The 19015-nt window shown below is 36.1% G+C and overlaps 1 protein-coding gene across 2 annotated transcripts in view; it reads right to left on the bottom strand.

The window, feature by feature from the left end:
• The window catches only part of LOC145664400 (disintegrin and metalloproteinase domain-containing protein 10 homolog), a 184471-nt gene that overhangs the window by 15110 nt on the left and 150346 nt on the right, over positions 1-19015 (bottom strand). For both annotated transcript variants that reach the window (XM_081731071.1, XM_081731070.1), the window contains exon 3: positions 4906-5099. In XM_081731071.1, the coding sequence (XP_081587197.1) occupies positions 4906-5099 (194 nt within the window). The remainder of the gene's footprint in view (positions 1-4905; positions 5100-19015) is intronic.

The following is a 19015-nucleotide window of genomic DNA, read 5'->3' as shown; positions in this document are numbered from 1 at the left end:
TTCCCAATCCTTTCTTCCTTCCCTTTCCCCGGATAGTGTGCTCGCTGAGGGAGTCATCCCTCAAAACGTGACGGGCTAAATTGTCTTAGATGCCGAAAGCCCTGAAATCAAAATCCTAAATCCTTCCTTTGTTCCACCAAGGATAGTCACCGAAGTAAACTAATGAGGAAATCAGTGAAGCACTACGATACTCTCCTCCGTTAAATAAGTGGTGAAGAAGTGAGTGGCTTAATTTAAACGTGATGATTTCTCAACAAATTATGCTTTACATACAGGATGTCTAAAAGCAGTGACTGTTCCCGAAATCATGGATGCAATTTGTGACTTATTCTTTAGAATTTCAGCATTTCAACCAGTGATGGATATAGCTCGGGGCCGGGGGGCCTAGGCCACCCCAGATTTTGAGTGACAAAAATAATTTAAACTATTGTTTATATACTTTTTAAAGTGTATAGTAAACTCACGATATACTTATTATAATCTGAGGTCTGGCTGCAACCCCCTTCCATAGTTTTTACCGTCTCAGCAAAACTTCTGTCAGAGATTGTGGTCATTTCTTTGGAACGCGTCGGTATCATAGTTCAGAATGGCTTGGGTATGTGCGAGTTCTCGACATAATGGGTTCCCAAAAAATCTGTCAGGAGAATAAAAAAGTGACGGCATTAAGAGAAGTATTCTTCCAATTTGACTGTAATGCTGATCATTTCGCTCACAAATAGTAACCATGGACGAAATATGGTTGTACCACTATGATCCTGAAACGAAACAACAGTCAATGGAGTAGTAGCACTCTTTTCTTCCTCGCCCCACGAAGTTCAAGACAGACGTAGGTTGCGAAACTGCAACATTCTTCTGAGATAAGTAGAAATATGGAGTCGTACTCATAGACTGCCTCCGCAACGGTCAGATATTCAATCCAGAATCTCTATATTACTCACAAAACTAAAAAAAAAAAAAAAAAAAAATCGAAGTTCAACACAGCGGAAAATGAAAAGAAAGAAATTATGTTCCTTCAGGAGAATACACCTGTCCGTCAAGTCCCTGCGAACACAATTGGCACTGCATAATCTAGGATTTCAATGTCTAGATCATCATCCTTATTCCCCAGATTTCGCTCCGTCTAAATATTGCCTGTACTTATTTTCCAACTTAAATAACACTTGAAAGGACGCTATTTTAGATCTGATAAGGGTAGTGCTACGGACAGTAGTGCGAGGAAGTCTCCAGATTTTTTTTTAAACTTTTCTGCAAAAACTGGAACACTATAGACCCCTATAAGGTAGTATATTGACTCTCGGGGGAAGTGTAGAAGACCACGTGCACTCCTTCAAGGTTGGGCTACGAATTTTTCAGCAGCTCCTCGTACATTACTAGTCAATATGGTAAACGTCACATCAGTACTTTGAAACAAAATAAGTAAGGGAGCAGTAGTGCATACCAATTACTAACTAAAGATCAGCACTCTGACAATACCTTTTTTGGGAGCTAAATAAATAATCAATTTAATTCCTACATTTATTATTATTATCATTTGCAGGAAGGGAAAATACAACTCTTTTTATCCTCTTCAAAAAATAAGCCCTGGTAGTCGCAAATGAAGCTGTTATAAGCCCATCCTCTGAATATTGAAAGCCGAGAATAATGTTTCAGGAAATAGAAGTATAGGGCCTTTAAATAAAGCAAAATATGAAACTGAAAACTTCAAATCTCGATAAATACAAACAAGTTATGTAATTGGTTTTACCTTTCTTTTGTTTCTAACCGAAGTTGATCTAATGAGAAGAAAACAAATGGACCAAATCTGCTATTGTTCGCTAGGCACAATAATTAAAATTCATAAGAAAGAACTATAACTAAAATTTACCGGAAAAGGCGCAAAATTAGAAAACAAAAATATGCGTGCATACCCAGACGCTCAAAGAAGAAAGCTTGAGGACTAATTTGCCACATAGTAAATGCATGAAAAATAGACTACAATTTGACAATGAGATTGGTTAAGATACTGATATAAAATACTATATGTAAAATGTTTTATGATTGTAGGAGTCAGGGGGGGCAGTCTGGATGGCAGTCAGGGGGGCAGAAATAGCCACCAGGAGGGCGCTCGTCCCCCTTGCCCCCCCTCTGGCGTCGTCACTGTTTTACGGACTACACTACATGTGCTTCTCTTCGGACTTTTACTCAATGATGCCAACAATGCCACAGTTATTGCCTCATCTGTTGTCGTGCGTGGTCTATCACTCTTGGGTCGATCTACCACATATCAAGTTTCTTGGAATTTCTTCAACACTTTGAAGGCAGTACCGTTGCTGATCGGAGTCTTTTCCGGTTGACAGCCGCTAAAATCGTCTGTAATCTCTCTGGTGCTTCTTTCTCTAGAAATGAGCACGATCTGAATGCGCTATGCATGTATCAAGGCCATCTCCTGCTTTTAAGTCGCCTGTACCGATATAAATAAACAGTTATAACTTCGTAATGTTTAAAACTAGAGCAAAAATAACATTGTCATTCAATTTCTACAAAAAATGCTATTAAAATGACATATCATACATTGTGATTTCCATTTGAGACAATTGCATAAAATTCAAGATGGAAGATGTCATAGTGATGTGTCCTCAAACATTTTCCTGTTATTAGGTGTTTCCACCATTCTGGACCGCCCATATATTCAAATTTACAATACTAACTTAAATGGTCGGTGTATGGGCTTTCAATTATAATTAATTTCATTATTAATTTCTTTGTTAATACATTTTGAAATACAGTTTCTACGTCATTCTACACTGTAAGTATAATTAATATAGACCTAGACTTTATCTGTAAGAGATAAGAAAAAATCATTGACTCCTTAAGGACGTTCAAACCCTGTATTCAAGCTCGGGTCTTTATAGTTATAAAGTAGAACTGTTAACGTTTATCTTTTTCTAGATGGGTTTAAATAAATTATTATTCAAACCACACTTAGAAATTTTGTATTTAGAGTTATATTTAATTAATACTACTTTCAAATAATAACAAAAAATCCTAATTATATAGATCTGCTTCCATCTGTGTTCCTATTTCGCATAAAAGAATTCAAACTGGTTTTTCACTCTCAGCGTTGCCAAGTTTCGAAGAACAGAAAAATAATCCAATGCATGTATTCTTGTTTCAAAGAATTAAAGATTTTATTTTTTATATTAGTTTGTGGAGAGATTACTGCACCAGAAATACGCCGATATTTGTATTACATGTTGAGAAATTGATTCTATCGTAATGTTACAATCACGTATACAAATTGGAAGTAACAAACAGGTTATTTCATATATTACTGAGAAAGTCAAGATGGTTGGTATATCAATACACCGTAAAGTGAAAGGAAACTGTAAAGTGAAAGGAAAGAAAAAGTAGTGATGGATGGAACTGTTAAAATTTGTCCACGTCTATTTTCACAGTTAAATGCATTGCACGCAAAGTATTTCGGACATTTTTCCATTCCTCTTCTGCTTATTACAAAGCAAAAGTCAGTCATTGTAAACCCTGCATCAGAAAATCAATTAAAAAGCTGAAGATTGTTGCTTCCAGTTTCGTGTGCAAGAATTTATGACACTTTGAACAAGCGCAATAAATGCTACAAGAGAAACATTCCAGCAAGCGACATTACGCATTTGTTTGATTCATTTTACCCATCTATATGGAGAAAGGTACAAAATATTGGGTTGGTTCCACTTTATAACGCTGATAATTATATGAGGAAATGGGTTAGACCAGATGCCTTCCATTAGTTCCTCTTAAGACATTCCTGATGCACTTCCATATATACAAAACGATGCACCGACCTCGCAGAGCCATAAGTTTTACTAGACTACTTGGTGGACACTTATGCTGACAAACTCAATGCAACCTTCCACCCGTAAATACAGCAATATTTGAAAATTTACTTTTTTATTGGATTGTTATTTGACTAGTTACGTTGTACTAATTATATTTTTATTAATGTTTCATAGCAATACGAATCAAATTTGATAACAATAGCGAAAAAAAGCATGAACAATGCCGAGGTTTAACATTTCAATTTTAATAGGAAGTAGACATAAATCATATATACAGATTCATTCTACTTTTGAAGCAAGAACAGTGCGAGAATGAGGCTGTTGGAAGTAGGCAATTTAGCTTTGCGGAGAAGATTGTGGGGACGCTTAGACAGTCGTATTCGAGTTTGTTAGTGTAGGTTTAGGTATGACGAGGTTGGTCTTATTCCGTACTTTAATGCAGTATCTCATTGCATTCATTTGGATGGTTGAAATTACAGTCCAATGAAGACAAAGTGTATTAAGAGCCGCAAGTGTGCACTAAATTTATAAAGGTTCATGCCATTATTGTTCAATGCAATTTTTTAAAATTATTATTTATGTGCCTGGGTGTTTGTAATTTGTTCTTGTTGCAGTAAATCACGACTGGACTTCTGCAACGAGGCTCTATTGCGAGCTGCACCTCTTTAAGTTTATGTTGGTGCTTTGTTTCTTTCGCCAAATATTTCTAATATTGAGGTGCTACCAAAATTTTTATGCAATTCTGCGAAACATGAATGGGTAAACTTGGCAATATTGCACACTGACAAGGTATTCTGCGAAACAAGAAGGAACCATGTTTCCTATTGCTAATCAAGATTTCAACGAATCACTCCTAATTAATGATGATTTCATAAGATTTTTCTCCAGGAGAAATTTGAGTAAATGGTAGCTGAAAGACGTACTATGAAAATACTGGTAACGAAGGTACAGCACGATCAGGAAAAAGCTCCGGGAAAACATCCGCCGGGCCACCTCCTTCAATCATCACTGCTCCTAATGATTTATGTGGTATCAATATCGCTATTTATACTACCCTTCAAATATTCCAAATCGTTTAGGAGAGAATACTTACAATGGCCAAATGAGAAAAATTGTTGAATGTACAATCGCTATTACAACAGGAACCCTGAGCTGGATGGCATTGATATCCACGCTGCCGGTACACCTGACACTGTTGCTGTTTTCCTCGGGGAACGCAGCAGGCATCACGCTCCTCACATTCGGATATGTGACCACAGTCGCACTCTTCTCCCTCTTCTACAAGACCTATAACAATTGAAGAATGAATATCGCAGCTGTTCTTGAGGAATAGTAATGTAAACCAGTAGAACATTATCAGTTAAAAAGTTTATTTTTAACAAAATTATTAATTTTCTCGCATCACGTGCGGGAAACAAAAGTCGATGTGCAATGGGAGGCCTTACCGGGCAGTTGAGGGTTGCAATTCTATTTTTTGAACTCACTTTTGCAAGCCTACAGAGGTTTTCTCGGTCAAGTGTGTTATTGGAGTCAGGTTATCTATAACTCATATCTCACATATGTAACTTAAGAAAATTTCTGAATTCTGTTTTTGCAATAGATTTCTAGAACAATTGTATCGGACCAGTTTTTTAATGGAATCAATTCGTTAATATCTTAATGGGTAACGAGAACTTTAATTGTGATTATCTTTATCCCATATCCACAGATGTAAGCAAAATTTGGAATATTTTAATAGATATCTAGAGCGATTATTCTGTCCGAGTTCGTTAATGGAATCACTCTCTTACCGCCATCGCCGCCGCCATCAAGGCAACATGGCCGCCATCAAGGCAACTCTTACCATAGACCTAATATTTATCCACCTGCTTTTTATTTAATTATTATCATGAACACAAAATTTACAAAGTGGGGTAAAGGACTAATACATATGCTGCAACAATATTTAATTTCCCTGTAACTTTTTACCAATTGCACGTAAATCAAAATTAACGTCACCATTGTTCTTCTGATTAAATTTGCGCCTTAAATCATGTATCACATGACCCTATTCCTATTTTAAAAACTTAACCTTAATTCAAAATGGCGGATTTCAAGATGGCCGCCGTCAGGTATACCCTTACTATACGACTTCACCCTAGTCCTAATATGTACCCATATATTTGTTATTCACCTTTTGTCGTTACAAGAGGTCTTACAGAGCTTTTACCTCCAACTGTATGAAGACTATTCTGTACTTCCATTTGATGTTCTGGTAGCTGTATCTCCTAAATCTCTGGAGCTTCGCACCTACAACTTCACTGAAATACTGACCACATTTAGTACTACTTTCTCATATGTGTCTCAGTCAGCAACTCGATTCACCCAAACGTAAGGTTTACTTGTGAGCTTGTTGCCGGGACTCCAACTCCTTGATTCTTGGTCGAATCTTCAAGAGGACGAGAATCAGAGCTGATTTTGGATTCAAGCAATTTCTGTGCTTCATCTTTATTGATGTTAACGCAGAGAAACCATTGGAAAGAAAAAAACTTTTCCAAACTATGATAATTCAATAAATATTGGGAAAATGTTTATTTTAGGATTAGGTACCCCCAGAAACATCTTCGCGTACCCCCGGTTGAATAGCACTGCTATAGACTATCCCATACATCTAAGTTTCATGTCATCCAGAGTTTATTTTAGCTGACGTTTCAAACACAATGACTACATTTGTCATCAGAATTGTACAATACACCAAAATTAATTTATTTAATTACATATTTCTTCATGAAAGTTATATAGAATAATTTCTATATAAATGTGAGACTTCTTTGGCCAATTGAAATTTTAGTTGAAGCCGCCGTATTATTTATTTCCTACAGTGTAGGAAAAATTCATTTACTCATATACAAAATCACATCACCACACTTCAGTAAACTATATTTTAACTATCCACAAAAACATAATAATAATAATAATAATAATAATAATAATAATAATAATAATAATAATAATAATAATAATAATAATAATGGGTGAACTATTGCTAATATCATACAATAGTGTCACCAACCTGATCCCTTGAAAGTATCACTTAGCACATAATGTATTTCTAAATAGCAGGGTAGGGTATTTAAATGGGAAAGGGTATTTTAACACATTTCTAATGTGCATTATACATTTGCATTTGAATAGCGCATTTGTGAATTATTCATTTATTATTACGTAAATAATCGTTTCACAGGATAAACATATTGAAAACCTACAGATTAAAAAGGCAGAAACGGATCTCCAAATCGCAATCAAGTACACTTTTTTTAAATTTATAGAATTAGAATTGCTTGTATGACTCTGCCTATAACTTTAATAAAATTTGAAGTATCTCTATACATAATGTAAAATATTGCTAATATCATACAATATTGCTAATATCATACATAAAGGAAAACATTTCATAACAAAGGGAAGATTTCATAGTATATTTCGATTTTATGCAGGGAAATGGGTCACTTAAGTCAGAAATGTCAGCGCGTACTATGTACAGAGTTTGAAAGACTACTGAAAGTAATTTCATTTCATTGTTCAACTAATCGTGAAAAATGAAATGGTAGCTATATGAAATGCAAATGAACTAAGCTAAACTGACTACTGTTAAAATTTGTCAACAGCTGTTACATATCACATAGACCAAACTACCGCTAGTCCTATTTTAGTCACACCAAAAAAATATCGATTTTTCGATAATAGAAGTCACAATTCTAAAGAAAGAATTTACCGAGAACCCCTGGTTATTTCTAATCAAATGTTAAAGAAATTATTAACCCACGTCAGTGGCGTGGCAGAAAATCATCAAGGGGGCTCACATACACAAGTAATATATACGTAGAATATATAGTCTACTAAGCCTTTGGCTAAATGGACACTTCGACCCCAAATTCCCGTATTTGCAACCTGCAGACTCGTACTTGTCATATCTCTAACATGTGTCTAATATTGGGGAATTTCGAGATATGGTCATCCTATTATAATTGCAACCGCCACCCTCTTTCTCTTTTCTTCTAAGGAAAACATTTTTTAAAATGCTGAAACACGTCTTTAAACAATGTCTACTCTTAAGGGATTTCAACATATGATCATGCTATTTTAACAATTGCAACTTCCAACCTTTTTCTTTTCCTTCTAAAGCAAACGCCAAAAAACGCTGAAACACGTATATTATTTTAAATGAAGAGTCTAAATTCCAAATTCCATGTCTCTAGTTTTAACGAATTTCGAGATATAACCATCTAATTACAATTGTAGCCGAGATGTGGACATCTTATAATAACTGAAATTCCCACTCCTTTTCCCTTCTCATCCTTTTTCTCCCCTTCTATATCAAATATCAGAAAACATTGAATGACATTTCTAATTATTTTAATTGAGAAGTTCATAAACCAAATTTCATGTCTCTAACATTAAGAGATTCCGAGATATGGCCAGGTTCCAATTCATTCCTACGTTAATGAAATCTAAGATAGTAATAATACACATTGCCTTTGACCAAACCTTAATTCGACATCTCGTTGTCGAGTTATGAGTTGCGACAAACTTTCGGCCTCATTTCCGAAACGACGCAGTTCTGGACATTTATTCCGATTCTCAAATTGATTCTTTTGTCATCGTTTATTACCACTCAGAGTTTGTCCCCACGTCACAGAACCAGCCTATATACAAAATTTAAATATCCTTTTTCTTATTTAATGCTTTCTATTTCTAACCACAGATAATCGATTTTGATATATATACCTTAGAGAAAGAGATTAAAAATATGAAGAATACTTCATATAAAAAATATATTTAAATCTTATGTATTTCTTTAACATAACAATGTAATTCTTTTTTAGATAGATTATAACAAAGGGAACATAATGGATGAACCGAACTCGGAAGCTCCCTGAATGAAAGATGTGTAACACAGCCTCTGTTGCCGAGCCGAGCCGAGTCTATTAACTGTCCAAATTCGAACACCAAATACAGTGACCTTTATTCTTAGACGATCAGATACTTGCTCACCAAATTTTGTTCAGATCTGCCCAGTAGTTATCGAGAAATAAAGTACCGCATACAAGCAGAACAGAGCCAAGCCGAGTTGAGTGTGACCCTATCCGAGCTAAGCCACCAAATATAGCAATTCTTTTCCTTAGATGATGGACTATGCTCACAAAATTTCGTTGAGATCCAGCCAGTAATTAACGAGAAGTAAAGTACTATATACAAGCAGAGCGGAACCGAGCCGCCTGCCGTGGCCGAATTCGCCAAATATAACGACTTTTATTTCTTAGGCGATGAGCTAATAGCTCACCAAATTTCCTTCAGATCTGGCCAAGGGATACTGAGAAATGAAGCAGAACTACAAATATGAGCTGAATTAAGCCGAGCCTGTCCCTGGCCGAGCTCGGACATTAAATAAAGCAGTCTATAGATTCCTTAGATGATTGGCTACTTTTCCACTAAACTTGGTTTAGATCCGACCAATAGTTACTGAGAAATAAAGTATAACATACAAGTAGAGCCGAGCCAAGTCGACTCTGTCTCTGGCAGAGCTAAACCATTTATTATTTATTTATTTATTTATTTATTTATTTATTTATTTATTTATTTATTTATTAGACCACGGTTTTTCAACCTGGGGATTGCGATACCTAGGGGGTCGCGAGAGTGTTTCATGGGGTCGCGAAGATAAGCGGTAAAGATTGATTGAAATCTAATACCGGAAAATATTTTTAAATATTATTTTTGATCTAATAGGCATACATTTTATTTTTATAGATGATGTTAAGAACAATTAAAAATAGGTCTACTAAACATTTTTAACAGGTGCAGAGTTGTTTAAAAATCAATTTAAATGAAAGAGGTACTAATATGAAACTAATGAGAACTGCATATTGAAATAAAATTAAGATTGAAAATACTAATCAGCAATAGCAGTGTTGAGATTATTTGATAAATCAACAATGGATAAATTGTACACGCACATATGCGTGTGAGCGAATAGTTTTTTCTCCAGAAAGCTGGTCACAATGAAGGTCGATTTTTGGTGTGGGATTTTATTTGTTTCCCAAATTTTAAATGTAAACAAGTTGTTTTAACAGTTTTTGGTGATACAGAATACATATACAATAGGAATAACCAATTCATGAATTTTTACTTTCCGGAATCCGGAAAGTAAAATCGGAAAAATTACAGATTTCGGAAAAATTCCGGAATTTTCTGAATTCCGGAAAATATGTCACTATCCTTGAACATTGAAACATTAAACATTCTTGTCGTTCATTATACTTGTGCGGCCATTTTGAATTTTGCAATTCATTCGTAGACACACCGTTGCCACAAGACACTGTTCCCGTATTTTGCCGAAAAGTCTTTGATGGATTGCGGCCCCTTATACATCTTCCGACAGAAAGAAGAAAACCGGATCACAGTTCCCTATTCCTCTTTGTTGTAAATTTCTAATGAAGCGGCCATGATTTATCTACAACAAAAGGAAGATGAATGGAGTAATTAGGATCAAACTTTCATAGCATGACCACAACAGCATAACAATAAAATAAACGAGGAGTGAGGTCAGTATCAGGGCCGAATTAAGGGAGGGACTTAGGGGTGCTGTAGTCTCCTGGGCCTCCAGGTGGACGGGTCCTTCACTCGGATCAAAATCTCACCTGGCTGTTTAAAAAGGGTCATATAAGATACAGTCTCTTTTTCTCATGCGTCGATTTATCCGACTGAGTCTGCTGCTGAACCCCCGGCGTCATAATCATAAGATAAAATAAGTAAAAAATATGAAACATAGTCCCTTAACATTCCTACTGTACTTTCACAGAAATGTATTAGGCGAAGTCAGCAGGGGCCATATATTTTTTCAGCCCCGGATGAGTTAATCCGGCCTTGGTCAGTATGAACAATGTAAGAAAAGTTACAGCTGCATTCCGGATTATTTTAGACTTATCCTCGTATAAGCTCACGTATGCTTACGCCAGGAACTGAAAAAAAAAAGTCACATGTAGATCACAAATAGAACACACTGAATGTAAGCAGAATCCACTTTTAATATCACTACACAAGTAGAGGGTGAGCCACACCAGCTTTTCCCTAGATATACGCCACTGATTCACAGCATTATATATCTAATTCATCTTTATATATATCCTTCCAGTCATCTGTTTATTTATTGGCATATAGACTTCCTGTTAGATTGTGGAATTCAACTTTTTTTTTGTCTACTATTGGATAGGTAGAATAAAATTGAAACAGCTTTTACTTTCTCTGCTTTCACTTTCAACGGAACGATTTCCGATAAATTCCGTAACCACTACAAACTGATATTTTCAGAGATACTGAAAAAAATAAATAAAAAAAAGGATTCTTATGGAAAAGCATCTTGAGATTCACTAAAATTGTTAAAGTTATCCAGAAGACACACGATAGCGTAAAAATACTACTGATATGCTTACAATGTACCAGTTGAAAAATAGGAGAGAAAAATTTTAAAACTACAATAATTTTTTTAAACTTACTTGCCATCTTAAGTTAACATGAGAATTCTTAATATTATTTCTTTATTCTAGGTCAAAGTTTAGCTAAATTGTAGACAACATATACTGATAATATGTGGAAATGTACTAATTGAATGTTTTATTACAGATATTATCCTACGATATAAGCACGCAAAATTTGTGAAATTATGATAAATGCACTTTTCTTCTTCAATAACAATACGGTCTATATATATAAGCAATATTTTTGCAATAAAATCATAGTTATCAGCATCTTTATACATATTATTCCTTATCTCAATTTTGACTTTATTTCTTTATTTTAGGTCCCCAATTTTCACTTTTCCACGTACCTTTTACAACCAGAGAAAAAGAGTTTTGTCCACCCTACCACTGATCTACTTGCTGTCTCATCTAAGTTATAAATTCCTTGCATTTCTTCCTTGCCATGAAAATATTTCTCCCACTTCATATACGAGTACATCATTGTGTAATATATATATATTAGGGATATGACTTTTTAACTTTTTACAAAATTTTAATTTTCCTGATATTGTAATTAATGAACTTTTGCCTATACGTTAGTTCTCTGGCGTTATTTTCGTTCGGGGTTGGAAAAACGTCCCGCACCTAATCTATTGTCATATGCGAGGCAAGTTTAAAAAAACGATATATGATAAGAATTTTATATTCGCAAAACATGATAGTGAAAAGAAGCCTGGCATCTAGGAAAGGTTTAATAGACATTGGTATAATATAACTTGTGGTAAGATAATCTATTTATCGTATATTTAGAATCAAAATGTACAGATCTTTGTCTTCACATCACCCATCTGGCAGGCAGAAATTCAAAGATTACTATGTAAATAACACATTGTGTTTTGTTGTAAGTTATAAGTAAGCAACCTAGATACAAGTTATTTTCCAAATTTTAATTTATACTATTATATGCACATTAAACACTTTTGCAAATCAGTTTTATTGGTGTTAAGAGCCTAGTAGGTTGATTTGCCGGTGATAAAACTTTAGTATTCTTTGCTTTTATATGTATTTGCAACAATGCTTCCCTCAATTGTCTTTCTGATTGCGATCTCCTCTGTTTTTAGATTTAAAAATATCATTCAAAACCAAAAGATCAAAATCAGCAGTTGAATCAGCTGGAAAAAAGTGAACACAGAATTTAGCGACATATAGAAAACGCCGTCCCAGCATACCAGAAATGAAAACGAACGTGAGTGAAATATGTGTAAAATGCCTACAAACAGAGACATGGTAGATATTTGGGGTTGTACGATGAACTGAAAGGGTTAGTCGGATAGAATAAAGATAATCTCTTAAGAACTGTGTAGACTTTGGGAAAAGCTGAATTTTCTTTTGCTTACTATGCAGCAAATTTCAGCAAAAGTTGCCAAGCTGATACAGTTTTTCGCAAAATATAGAAAAAGGAGGAATGAGGTATTTGAAAAATCTCTCACTAGTGTCTTCGATATTACAAAAGAAAAAGGAAACTGGATTTGCAGTGAAGACAAAGAATTGCATAGAAAACAACTTGAATCTGGTGGCCGAGTCGGATACACTACCGCGAAAGTTGCCTCTATATCAACGATCCATCCTTCAAAAAGGCGAAGTAGCTCAGTTGGTGGGTGTACAAGCCAAGTGCAACATGTGAGTATCAGTGATACTCAAGAACGTAAGAATTTTCAGAAGAGCGTAATGAAACGTAAGTATGAAATGTATCATACTGCTTCCCCCTATGAAACGTAAGTATCAAGCAACAAAATCTGCAGCCAAACTCGTGTCAAAACTGTATCTGCCTACAAGATAAGCAGCGAAAGTTCTTCAGAACTTGGCTGAGGAAGAAATAAATCTACCCACACCTTCGCAATTGGGGATTTTGCGTCGAGTGATCAAGGAAGCTGAAACAATGAAGAACCGACTTAAAGAAATTTTCGGTGAACAGGAACTCTGCTTGCATTTTGATGGGACCAGAATAGGAAGAAAAGATTATCAAGTGCAGAATTGTGAAGGAAGTCTTCGCCTTGGAGTTTTGGTTTGTAAAAGCAGATCCGCCGAGAACATCTATATCTTACTGCAAGCCTTGTTGGATGAGTATAATGCATGGATGAATATTAAAATGATCATTTCTGACTTAACAGCATTGAAAATAGGGCACAAAAGTGATGTTGTTGTTAGACTCCAGAGACATTTTAAACAAATGGATTTCGATGAGCCTCAGTTTATAGGATGTCAGCATTATATTTTTGATCTGGTTCTGCGACACTGGATGGATTCAGTATTCCCAATAAAATCACGGTCATCCAGCTTCAACTATCAATTCATTGAAGATGTTTTGGCTGGGTATGAGGATTTACAAGAAAACTATTCTAGCACAGGAAAGGTACCGCCACGTGAAAACCCAGAATGGAGAAATGATTTTCGCTTTCTATTTCAACTTCGTGAAGGATATAATTTTTACCGGAAGGAGAACAAGTAGCCTCAGTTGAACTGGCAGAAGCTACCTTCCTCAACAATGATAGATGGAAGTCACTTGCAATCTATGCATGGTTGCCTTTTTTCTCCTTCCAAAATGGAGAGATCAGCTACAACGTACTTGCGACTTCATCGCAACTAGATGGACAAAGCTACGGTTTTCAATTCAGCACTATACATATGACATATACAATGAATTGCATGCTGCTATCTCCGACCTAATGTGTCCTAAAGATTTAAAGTGTTTTTCTGCTCACTTGGAAAAAGAACGTTCTATGCTGGATGTGCCTCGCTCAAATATGGTGGCCGAGCGAGCTGAGAAATGATGCAAGAGCACCACAACAATTGCAAAAGTGACAAATATCTCAACAGCAAGTTCATTAACAGTAATTCACAAATTTAAAACCATTTTACTAATGTACTGTATAGAATATTCAGTGCCAATGCAGACTGTATAAGTGGCGAATTTTCTTCTAATGCTAAAATAGCATCAATGTAGGTGCGGGAGCTTTTTCTACAATTGAACAAAATCAAAGACATTTTCGAGGTTTGCAGCCAAATGTTCATTGTTTGCCACCCCAGGCTTTTCAATTTGAAAAAAGTCATATACCTAATATATATGGTCTAGGAATTAATTCGTGCGGTTGGTACGCACACATTGAAGCTGTAGTACAAACACAAAATACATAAATACCTTAAGAAAAATATTGTCCATCGCTAGCCACCACTTTCGCCCATCTGTCAGGCAATGTACGGATTCCATGGCGAAAGAAGTCCTCATCCTTGGAAGCGATCCAGTCAGAGACCCATGTTTCGATATCTTATGAAGAAGTAAACCGCTGTCCAATCAAATCATTGTTCATGCAATCGAACAAGTAGTAGTCCGAAGGAGCAACGTCTGGTGAATACGGCGGGTGGGGTAAAACTTCCCATCCGACATTTTCTAAATAGGTTTTGACCGGTTTTGCGACATGTGGGCGAGCGTTATCATGTTGAACAATAAGTTTATCATGTCTGTTCTCCCATTCTGGTCGTGTTCTGGCCAGAGCTTGCTTCAAACGCATTAATTGTCGTCGATAACGTTCTCCATTCATAGTTTCACCCGGTTGCATCAACTCATAGTACACCACACCTTTCATATCCCACCATATGCACAGCATAACCTTTGCACAGTGAATATCTCGTTTTGGTTGTGATGGACCTGGTTCACCTGGTTTCACCCAGGCCTTTTTTCGTTTAGGGTTCTCGTAATGGATCCATTTCTCATCACCCGTAATAATTTGATGCAGAAACCCCTTTCTGCTCTGTCGTTGAAGCAGCAATTCGCAAATGTTTTTTCGTCTTTCAACGTCTCTGTCTTTCAATTCATGTGGAACCCAATGTGACATCTTTTGAATCATTCCCATGGCTTTCAAGCGTTTGGAGACTGTTGTTTGATCAACGCCTAATGCTGCTGCAAGTTGTTCCTGCGTTTGACACGAATCCTGCTCGAGCAATGCTGTCAATTCTTCGTCTTGAAATTTTTTGGCTGTCCAGCTCGCTCTTGGTCTGCCAAGCCGAAATCACCACTTCTAAACCGTGCAAACCACTTCTGACACGTTCGCTCAACTAGAGCATGGTCACCATACACTTCCACCAAACTACGATGACTTTCAGTCGCACTTTTCTGCATGTTAAAGTAATGCAGCAGGACACCCCGCAAAAACACTTTATCAGGCACAAATTGCGCCATGTTCACTTAACTACAAACTGGTGTTGTTGACGCTTTAATCCACTGCCCTATACTACGAACGATACGCGATGACAGGGGTTTGCAACACATGTGTGGATACACGGAACTGTGGGACGCTCCGTTCGTTGCGCCATCTCTTGTCCACCCGCACGAATTAATTCCTAGACCAAATATATATATATATATATACTATGTATGTATGTATGGAAAACTTTCAATCCCTCGTAAAATATCTTGGTTCGAACCTTGGTTAGACTGTGCCTTCAGGCAGAAAACCACTCAATTTTTTTTTAAAAAAAGTTAAAATCGCTCTATTTAGTTTTAGCGTTTACTTCCAAATTGTATGAAATATGGGTCTAGAACAATATACACCCTACACAAATTAAACCCAGAATCACACGCACAACTTTTAATAATAACTTACAAATGGAAATTATCTATTTTGGAAAATGTATTTTTGACATATATTTTCCCTAATAGCACTAAAAAAATTTACTTCATTAATTTTATGTATCATGTAACACTTGTTCTTGTTTTGAAAATTATGAATTTATTATGTATATGAGTTCTAATACTTCATATTTTAATATGAAGTTATTCAATATACTGAAATATAAGCTAAGCTTAGGAATTATCAATAAATCAAATATATTTTGATTCAACGGCAAATAAGAAATAATCAACAAGAACGAAAAAAAGAAGAAGAAATAAGGTGGCTATTGACCTGTTGTTTGTGTAAGCAGGTCGAATAATGATGGTTGATTTTCCTTTTTGTCCCATAAACACCCAGCATTAAGTTTAGTTGCTTCAGTGCATTCTATGGTTACGTTTTTCCACGTTTCGTGTTGAATAGACACACACAGATAGATAAATTCATAGATAAGTTACATACGTATAACTCTGGAAAAATACATTTAAGAGACTGTAGGTGTCAAACGACGTATATATATATATATCTATATCTATATATATATATCTATATATATATATATATATATATATATATATATATATATATATATATATATATATATATATATATATATATATATATATATATATATTTGGTCTAGGAATTAATTCGTGCGGTTGGTACGCACACATTGAAGCTGTAGTACAAACACAAAATACATAAATACCTTAAGAAAAATATTGTCCATCGCTAGCCACCACTTTCGCCCATCTGTCAGGCAATGTACGGATTCCGTGGCGAAAGAAGTCCTCATCCTTGGAAGCCAGTCAGAGACCCATGTTTCCATATCTTCTGAAGAAGTAAACCGCTGTCCAATCAAATCGTTGTTCATGCAATCGAACAAGTAGTAGTCCGAAGGAGCAACGTCTGGTGAATACGGCGGGTGGGGTAAAACTTCCCATCCGACATTTTCTAAATAGGTTTTGACCGGTTTTGCGACATGTGGGCGAGCGTTATCATGTTGAACAATAAGTTTATCATGTCTGTTCTCCCATTCTGGTCGTGTTCTGGCCAGAGCTTGCTTCAAACGCATTAATTGTCGTCGATAACGTTCTCCATTCATAGTTTCACCCGGTTGCATCAACTCATAGTACACCACACCTTTCATATCCCACCATATGCACAGCATAACCTTTGCACAGTGAATATCTCGTTTTGGTTGTGATGGACCTGGTTCACCTGGTTTCACCCAGGCCTTTTTTCGTTTAGGGTTCTCGTAATGGATCCACTTCTCATCACCCGTAATAATTTGATGCAGAAACCCCTTTCTGCTCTGTCGTTGAAGCAGCAATTCGCAAATGTTTTTTCGTCTTTCAACGTCTCTGTCTTTCAATTCATGTGGAACCCAATGTGACATCTTTTGAATCATTCCCATGGCTTTCAAGCGTTTGGAGACTGTTGTTTGATCAACGCCTAATGCTGCTGCAAGTTGTTCCTGCGTTTGACACGAATCCTGCTCGAGCAATGCTGTCAATTCTTCGTCTTGAAATTTTTTTGGCTGTCCAGCTCGCTCTTGGTCTGCCAAGCCGAAATCACCACTTCTAAACCGTGCAAACCACTTCTGACACGTTCGCTCAGCTAGAGCATGGTCACCATACACTTCCACCAAACTACGATGACTTTCAGTCGCACTTTTCTGCATGTTAAAGTAATGCAGCAGGACACCCCGCAAAAACACTTTATCAGGCACAAATTGCGCCATGTTCACTTAACTACAAACTGGTGTTGTTGACGCTTTAATCCACTGCCCTATACTACGAACGATACGCGATGACAGGGGTTTGCAACACATGTGTGGATACACGGAACTGTGGGACGCTCCGTTCGTTGCGCTATCTCTTGTCCACCCGCACGAATTAATTCCTAGACCAAATATATATATGGAACTGCCCGTTCTCCGTACATGAGAATAAGGTTTAACGAATATATAACAGAAAATTAGAATATTACTTAAGTTCCGTTTGCCCGTCTAAGAGCGGAATGTTCGAAAAAGCTTAAACACGAGCTGCCTTTTTTTAAATTTCAAGTTTATATATCGAGTTTTTACATCTCCGATTTAAGCGAATTCTCACATTAAGCACTTTATGAATGAAAAACTTGAAATTAGAACATTATAGAAATTACCTTTCTATATTCGTTTAGGAGAGGAGATTTCTAGAGCAAAGGAATACATATTCTTGTATGAAATTTTATGTGCCGAATTTCACAACTGCAATTTTAGTGTATTCTCAGATTAATCACTTTGCCTACAAAGAAAAGGAAATTTGAATATTATATTTGCTTTTTCCTCTCTAAGAACGGAATTTCGAATCTATTAAGGCATGTTTTCATTTATTTTTAGTGAGTAGTTTACGCACTGACTCTCACCTCTCTAACTTCAGGGATTTGTTATATACTCTATTTTTGAAAAGAAAAAGAAAGAAAAATAAGAAAAAAAAAACAAAGTAAAAGTGAATCCTCCTTAACCGCTTTTAGATTATGCATTCCAACAAATCTTTTTTACCTTTTGCCTTATGTCCAAATTTTAAGTTTCTATCCCTTGCCTTATGGTCAATAATATAGTAGTATTGTCCGGACGTAGATGCATAAGTAACTTTTATTCTTATACGAGAATAAAGTACGTCCTTTTAACTTTATGCTCTATTTTGCCGTTGTGAAACATATAGGACCTATAAGGCTTATATATTGCTTCCTGGGTAGCTAAGAAAAATGTTACTACGTATTTTCAATGTCATTTTCCGTAGTTCGTTTTATGTTCGTGGTTATACTTCGAAGGAGAAAGTTTGTGACGTAAACAATGAGAAACTTGGAAGAGGAAGAAGAAGCGTGAAAGACAGCGAAGGGGTGAGAGAAATTGTCCCAGATTGTCGTGATGTGGTATCAAAGACATGTGAGAAGTTACCCCGCTCGCTGTCTGTCGTGTCGTGTGTTTTAAGTCAGTTACGAATGATGGGTGGGTTTAGGTGGGTACCCTCTTCTCTACTATCGACAAACA

Source organism: Thermobia domestica, chromosome 11 (assembly GCF_964235325.1).
Source record: "Thermobia domestica chromosome 11, izTheDome1.hap1.1, whole genome shotgun sequence".
Taxonomy (NCBI): domain Eukaryota; kingdom Metazoa; phylum Arthropoda; class Insecta; order Zygentoma; family Lepismatidae; genus Thermobia; species Thermobia domestica.
The sequence above is the reverse complement of the archived record's forward strand: the minus strand, read 5'-3'. Positions and strand labels throughout refer to the sequence as shown.